The sequence below is a fragment of the Cyprinodon variegatus genome, unplaced genomic scaffold (assembly GCF_000732505.1).
Source record: "Cyprinodon variegatus isolate N-32 unplaced genomic scaffold, C_variegatus-1.0 Scaffold291, whole genome shotgun sequence".
Classification (NCBI taxonomy): domain Eukaryota; kingdom Metazoa; phylum Chordata; class Actinopteri; order Cyprinodontiformes; family Cyprinodontidae; genus Cyprinodon; species Cyprinodon variegatus.
In genome coordinates, this window is record NW_015150744.1 from 493,642 (window position 1) to 501,515 (window position 7,874).

At 40.9% G+C, this 7,874-nt stretch overlaps 1 protein-coding gene across 2 annotated transcripts in view; it reads left to right on the forward strand.

Annotated features, from left to right (window-relative positions):
* Nucleotides 1-7,874, forward strand: part of rnf43 (ring finger protein 43) — a 127,220-nt gene that overhangs the window by 72,964 nt on the left and 46,382 nt on the right. For both annotated transcript variants that reach the window (XM_015383684.1, XM_015383683.1), the window contains one exon: nt 3,028-3,141. In XM_015383684.1, coding sequence (XP_015239170.1) covers nt 3,028-3,141 — 114 coding nt within the window. The remainder of the gene's footprint in view (nt 1-3,027; nt 3,142-7,874) is intronic.

The window sequence follows — 7,874 nt, forward strand, 5'->3', positions numbered from 1 at the left end:
GGAGTGCGTGACGTATGTTAAGCGACGCATAGTTGTTGTCAACAAAAATCAAAGCGTGCAGTTGCACACCTAGAATAAGAAGATGAGCCTTGATCGCGTTTCTATAAAGCCCGCCCTGACAATTTGATTGGATCGCCAGAGGGTGGACGATCATACTCGCGCTACTATTAAGCAATGCCAGACCGAACTTCCCAACCTCAAACGTTGTGGGCGGGACTAAGTTCGGAATGGCACCCAGGCTAACCTTTTGTCCCATATTCATCAGAAAAAGGGTCCAGAGATATTAAATCTAAAGCCAACAGACTTCAGAACAGCTTCATGTTAGTCTGTAATGGAGATCTTTTACACCTGTACCCTCCCTTCTCCAGCCACACACTCCCACCTTCACACGTTCTTGTCTTGCTATATATAGTTAGGACCATCTGTTGACTCCCTTTGATTTTCAGTGATTTTTTTAGTCTAACAAAAAAATTATCATATTTCTTTAAAGAATATTATTATTGATTAATAAAGGAAGCCAAATAAAAAATAAATAAATATAAAAAAAAATCTATGTTGTCTTGTCTTACTTCTATATAACTATTAAGCCTTTAGCTGCTAGTTGGCAGAGCACTGCCCAAAAGCCTTTGATTCAGTTACTCTGCAACATCAAGATTTCGTGACGTTTTCCATTTCCGATTCTGTTTTATTATAAAAATTGCCATAGATCATGTTTGTTAATGTATCAAGATATATTGGGATAAATTGTACATTACTCGTGTATCATGACACCTATTGTATAGCCAAATTCACAACCCTACTTTCCATGTTCTTAAGTGCATTTGTTCTTGAATTGAGAAGGTAAAAGGTAAATTTTTGCAATGGAACAAAACAGTTTACAGTTAATATAAAAAAAGACAATTGTATTGTCGTATTTGAAGTGCATTTTATCTAAATATCTTATTTTAAGGGTAAAAATACTCATTCCATTGGCTCATTTACCGACTCAAATTAAGGGTAAATGTGTAATTGTGGGACAATAAAGGGGTTTCCTTTTTTTATTTTATTTTATTTTTTCTACACATAGCCTGAACTCAAGCAAACTTTAGCCTATCCATTAGCGAAAAAGGGAAGTGAGAACTAGCAAACGGTCCTCATCAAACAGGATTTCACCAACCTTTCCTCAAACACTCCTACTGAAAATCAAACAGACCAATCAGCCTATTACAGACTGACCTGGCACTTGATGCACTTTATGTACGCACTATTTTCTATATGTAGACTGCAGAATATTTATACATGTTTGCCTTCTGATGTTTCATCTTTGAAAGCTGACCTAAGTAGCTGCTGTCATTGTGAAAAGGGAAGTGCAACCTATGGAAATTTTAAAGTTTAATGTACGATGGCTGTTGGAAAACACCTTCTCTTGGTCCTAACTTTGCAGCTTAGATGATGGCTTGTAATGCTTGATTTATGAAACTGCCTCTTTCCACCTTCTACTGCTTCCGTAGGAATCCAGATGGTGAGTAGCAGCGACTTGCTGCTGTTTTTCTGGTCCTTCCTTTTATCTCGCTGTCCCAGTCCGGTTTTCCAAGTCTGTTTTCCTTCGTGTCTCCTTTCCCTCCCTCCTCCTGACAGACATGCACCAGCCCTTTGCAGCCCATTACGTCAATTCCCAAACCCCGGGATGCCAGCTGTTGATGTCACCCTTGGGTCTTTTTAATTTGGAGATTTCCGCTGGGCAAGTTGAGGGGGAGGCCCGCAGCCACATGAAGGGGCCTACTGGGGCAGAACCGTTCCGGACCAGGCCAGACCCCAAACAATCCGGGGGAAGGGTGGAACTGCTCCTCTGGGGGGGACGGGGGGAGGGTGAGCCCTGGGAGTCCAAAACATGAAGCGATCAGGGGAAGAGTTGTATTGGAGGGGGGGGGGGTATGCAGCGCAATGCTGCCTCTATGACACGTGACAGCATGCCTGTGACCTGCAAACACTGCAGCTATCCCCTTGAGCTGTTAAATACAGCCTTTCAGCAGTTACGGTTTCCCTCCCTTTCAGAGGGGATCAAATGTTCCTACCAAAGGGCCTATCTCTCATTCCTTGGATCCTTAAGGCTTTGTGTGGGCGTGAACATTAACTTCCATGTAATTGATTTTATTGGTTTATGAAGGAGAAGCGTCAGAGTCCCACAGACACAAGCGCCTCTTACTTTAGTTCTGTCGGGATAAAAACTCCCTCTAGCTTGTCTTTTTAAAAAATGTCTTCTAATGCTTATAAAGATTCTATTTTTCAACATATGTTGTGTTCATAATGAGTCATGGTGAAAAATACCCATAGGTTCCCCTATTTAAAAAGAGAAAAATCTGAAAAGGGTTGAAAAGGTGGTCCTAAGCCACATCTAGGTATTATCAGTTTAAGGTTGTGGTCCAATTGTTTTGCTGATATTTTTTTTTATCTTTATCTGCTTTTATTCTTCTTCAATTTTATCATCTAATTGATGTAAAGCACTTGTCCATGTACTGAATTGCACTTTACAAATAAACTTGCCTTGCCCTCTAAATGCGAACGAAGTGTTTTGAAATGCAGCATTTTCGAAGCCTTGTCTTCCCCACGGTTAGGTGTGGACATCGGTCCAAAACATGAATATAAGCCAATCAATCATATACATATGAATATAAATATGATCACTAGCATCTCCCATTATCCTAAGGCCTAACCTATCAGTGCTGATGGACAACAGAGAACAGGGGAATCCAGTATTTAGACTTAGAGTTAGACAAACTTTATTGTCATCTTGTATACACACAGTTTAAAGAAAGCAAAATTTCAATGCATATAGCTTTTCAGCAGGTGAAATGAACATTACCATTTAAAGTGTAGCAGTGATCAGAATGTAAACAGTGTAGGAGGGGAAAAAAACAGTTTAAAGTCATGGTGCAAAAGGTATCTATCTATTTAATGTTGTAGAAATGTTGTTTTTACAGTAAAAAGTCAAACAAATTGTGGGAATATTAATGTTTCTTTTTCTTGTTTACTGTTTTCTCTCTACAGTATCACCCTCTGTCTCTCTGCAACACGAGCGACGATGAGCGACAAGACAGCGCCTTCATCACCATCGTCAAATTGGAGCACAGAGTCCCCCGCTGCTCCCTGCTGCCGGAGAAGGTGCCCCTCACACACAAACACACGCAGACGCCCCCTTTTTCTGACCCTTTCTTTTGTCAGCCTGAGCGGGAGGAAGATCAAACATCTTGCCTTCCGCTTTTTGGATAAAGCACAAAAGGTTTTTTGAAGGAATTATTTGGCAGAATTTTGCTCCTCAGGACAGTGATCTTTCAGGGTGAGGTCTTGCAAAAAAAAAAAAAGAAAATAAGGAGGGGGTGGGTTTATCTCAGCGCTGCTATGTAGCAAGTGGCTATGAGCCCTGGCTCTGGATGTGAGGCTTTCAGGCCCCAGCTGTCACTGGTCCGATCTCAGCCAGCCAGACACTCACTTCTCCATTTCTGCTTCCCTCTAATAAGAATGCAGCCAGACCTCCGCAGAATCCAGCCACAATAATTTAAATGCATGTGTAAGTTTGCCGTAGCTGACCTAAATCCCCCCCGCCCGCCATTTTTTTAAAGTATTCTGCCATGCACGCTGGCTGGCATCCCTCAGCTTTAAAGCGGCGTGATTTAAACGGTTGCTATTTTTTTCCCCCCGTCGGTTTTCAAGTGGTGACAAATTAGCAGGCAGGAATATAGTCAGGCGGCCGGCTTTTTTTAGCCTGTGTTTTCTTTTCCCCCCTAATTTGAAGCCATGTCGAGGAGCTGCCCGCCGCGGCGACGATGTAGAGACATTCCCACAGTTTCCCCGCTCCTTCTCTTCCTCCTCGTGTTGCCCCCTCTAGGGAGGGGGGGCTGTCACTCAAGGCTGACTGCAGAGAATACCTTTGATTAGAGCCTTAATGGCAACACTGTGTTGTACCATAAACAAAAAAGTTTCCTCGCCCCCATGCTAACGGAGCGTGGAGGAAAAAAGAAAAGGGAGCTGTTTCCGAACGCTCTCTCCCTCGCTGCTGCTGATCTGTAAGATCCAGAGACCTTAAGGAGGGAGGGAGGAGTGTGTGTTTGTAAGGGGGGGGGTCTTGTTGTTTTGGCTCCTTGGAAACTATGTGTTGCAATAAACTCTGGTCCAGCCACCTGCATCCTCCCTGTTCTTGGTGAGATTCAGGGCTTTTGGTCATGGTGGATTTACTGGGGGGGAAGTTTACCATGCAGCTGTTGTGAGGTTCCCCCCCCAATGCCTTTTGAAGCGCATGAATCAGAGCGGACTGTATGGGACGTGCGGTGCCGTCAGAGGCCTTGCTCCCTAGGTGGCACTTGTTGATGGTTTAGTCTGACTGCAAGGCGCCCCCGCCGGCCCGTAGCGGCTCGGGCCGCCGCAGACGGTTCATGTTGCAACGCTTTCACTTAGAATAGAGTTTTAAGCAAACAAAGTGAGGTTAAGAACCTTGAAGGATAAAGTTTCATTCTTTTTTTTTAATGCTGGTTCCAAGATCTTTTTAGAATCTACATGGAGATTCCTTCACCCATCTGCCTCTACTGCTCTGTGCTAGAGATCATCTAATACAAGTTCTCTGTTTTCTTTAATGCTAACGCTGATCATTTTTCATCAGTCTATATGTGCTGCTAATGTTTTTAGGCCATGTAGATGGAGGAAGAAACGATTCAACTATTCTCACTAGTTGCATCTCTTAGGATTCGAGATGAACTGATCAGAGATCCATGGCCGGTTTCCTATCGTTAATCGATGCCACATGTTAAGTATTTCTTTAGCTTGTTAGGAACATAATTAGTAGTTAGCAAAAGAGCAACTGTGTCTCTCTCTCTCTACGCTAAACTTCCCAAGGACTTTTACATTAGGGAAGCGTTATGGATATTGGAATTGGGTTAAAATCTGATTAAAGGACAAATGTTTTTTAGGGAGTGGGACACTCCATTACAGTTCTTCAGTTTTCTGTCATAATAGTGATGTTTGCTTATTTTTATTTAGGAAGAAGCTTTTTTACTTGATTAATTACGAACATGTGTAAAAACAAAAGTGAAGTCCAAACACAACTTTTTCATTTTCGATATGATTATTGCAGCTTTTAGTGTTGACTGATACTGAAATTGACCTTGTCAGGGTTTGGTTGAGGTTTGGAGGACCCAAATGCAGAGGAGATTTCTAGCAGTTTAATGGGGCAAAACAGTAAACAAAGGCAGGAATGCAAAAACCCAACTAATAATCAAAAGCAAACCAGAACTATGGAGACATCTGGGGAAACCAAACACTAGGAGCCAGAGACGAGGTAGGTGGACAACAGCATGGGAGGACAGCAAAGACAAGGAACCAACAAAGAGTGAGAGCAGAGGGAGAGCATATATAGCTGACAGAGACAAAGGGAGGGCTAACGAGCAGACAAGGAGCAGGTGTGAGAGGAGACAACGAGGGAGCCAAGGGGAAAGGAACACACACACGAGGGCAACAGAGGAAAACAACAGAAAACCCTGAGAACTAACATAAATCTAGAAACTACAACAAATAGGAATTAAACCAATAAAACTAGGAAACATGGAGCAAAGTACAGAACAACAGAACCAAGATCATGACAGACCTGAGATCAGTTTGAATCCTACATCATTTATCTGCTAATTTTGTGCTGTGAGATGTTAGAAACGGTTTGATTAAGTGGCATTACTCAGAGAACAGGCATCAGAAACAGCAGGTATAACAATTAAGAGCTGATATTCCCAATATCAACATCAGATCAGAACATCCTTCAAAGATTAACCAAATAGAAGGTTAATATATAGGTTGGTATGGGGTAAATCTGAGCTTTGTTAAAACTGGCTTTAATTTCCTTGTACACAGAGCCATCTGACTGCTGGTGTCACATCTGTTTTTTGAAGCTCTGACCTGCTTATTTAGCTTAATGCAAAATACCATAATATAAGCATCATTGAATATATTTTTGTTTACTTTTTAGAGACAATTTCAAAATTAATGAAATCATTAATGTTGTAAAATAAAACACGGATTCTCTTGCAAAGAGAATCAGGTTACAAAACTCTAAATCTCTGAAAATATGCTGATAAAAACAAATCAAACGTATCTCACGCATTCTTTCAGCTAATTAACAAGGACGTTTGAGGGAAACACATGGATTTACTATCAGATGTGTTTCATTTTAAAATCATTGTTATTAGAACGTTGCACAAGCCTTTTTGTGATTGAATATAAACTATTAATTTAAATATTTTTTTCAAAACAAAATCAACATAAGAGCAGAGAGAACATTTTTAACCGCATCATATATTGATGTATCTAAATCAACAAATTACAAATTTATTTATTTATTATTATGATGACTTTACATAAAATTAATGAAATTCCGACATTTAAGATGAACATTTTCTGTCAAGGAAATTCTTTTGGATTTTTTTGTCTCATATAAAAAGCAGCTTTGCTCTACTATTAGACTATTTGGAGGTTATATCCTTATTTTTATTTATTTTATGAAATCATCTGTGTAGACATGTTGCATTAAAATGATCTTCAAGCTTTCTTTATATAAAAAATGAGGGTTAAATAATAATCACTTATTATGGAAGGGCTCCACTTTATAAAAAATGGTTCTCAGTTAAAAAAAAAAAAGTGGATGTTTGCATTTATTAGAAATTGTTAATTCGAAAGTTCCCTAAAATCTATAATTTCTCATCAAGTGTGGAAGTTTCCCCTCAGCAGCAGCAGAGACCCAAACATCTGTGTGTACCGTAAATGTCTGAATCAGATCCTTCAACCCCTCCAGTGGCTTTGCGTCACTGCGCCGCACAGCACAGCACCAGCAGGGGCCGAATGCTCTTTCTGCCAACATGTTAGGCTCCAGTGGAAAAGATCTGTTTGCTTTCCGCAGGCCGGCCTGCCTGCCTGCCTCGCCTGTTTGCATGAAGCCTCTGGAAAGGTTCTCTGCTGGAGCTGCAGAAGGTGAACTCACTCTGCATACCAGCATGACTTTATTCCTTAGATATTCCTCCAATAAGCACTTTGAATCCCACTTAGGATTCAGCTTTGTGAGGCACTTTAACTCTGAGATTGTTTTGTGAAAACAGCTCCTACAGTGATTGAGTCCTGGGCCCTTGCCTGAACTTGTTAACTCTTATAGAGGCTTTCTCATTGATTCTGCCCCTCAGATGAAAAGACCTCTTGGCCCAATTGTGCACTAATCCTGTTTTCTTTACCTAAGCCTTTCAAGTTCACGTGTTTGTTCATCCACTATGTGTGTTAGTAGACCATATTATGCCAAGCATGCTTTGCAAAAGTTCCCTCAGTGGATCACATTGTTCATTAATCAGTTTATACACCCGTTTTAATGTGTCGGAATCATTACCGACGCAAACTATTCTTCAACCCTGGATGATGACGCCATCTTGTTTCTGATTTATGTCTGATCAAAGTTTACAAATGTTACTTCTTTCTTTAGAAAAAAAAAACAAACAGTTTTTTTTTTAACAATAATTAACCAAGAGCGTCACGGTGGGGTGGAGCTTTAACAGGACCCAAATGCAGACACTGAAGCTGAAGTGGTTTCTTGAAGATTTAATAACAAAAAAGAGTAAGAAAAACAAAAAATCCAAAAACATAAACCCACAAAAACTGAGAACCAGGAATACTCACAACAAGGATCAAAGAAATGACGACAAACCAGCAACAGTGACTGAGCAGGAGGTGCATATATGGGAGAGAGAAACAAAGACCTGGCTAATCAGCAGATTGGGAGCAGGTGTGAACAGAGGAGTCTAGAAGGGAGCTAAGGCTACGTTCACACTGCAGCCTGAAGTGACCCAAATCCGATTTTTTTTGCCCATATGCGACCT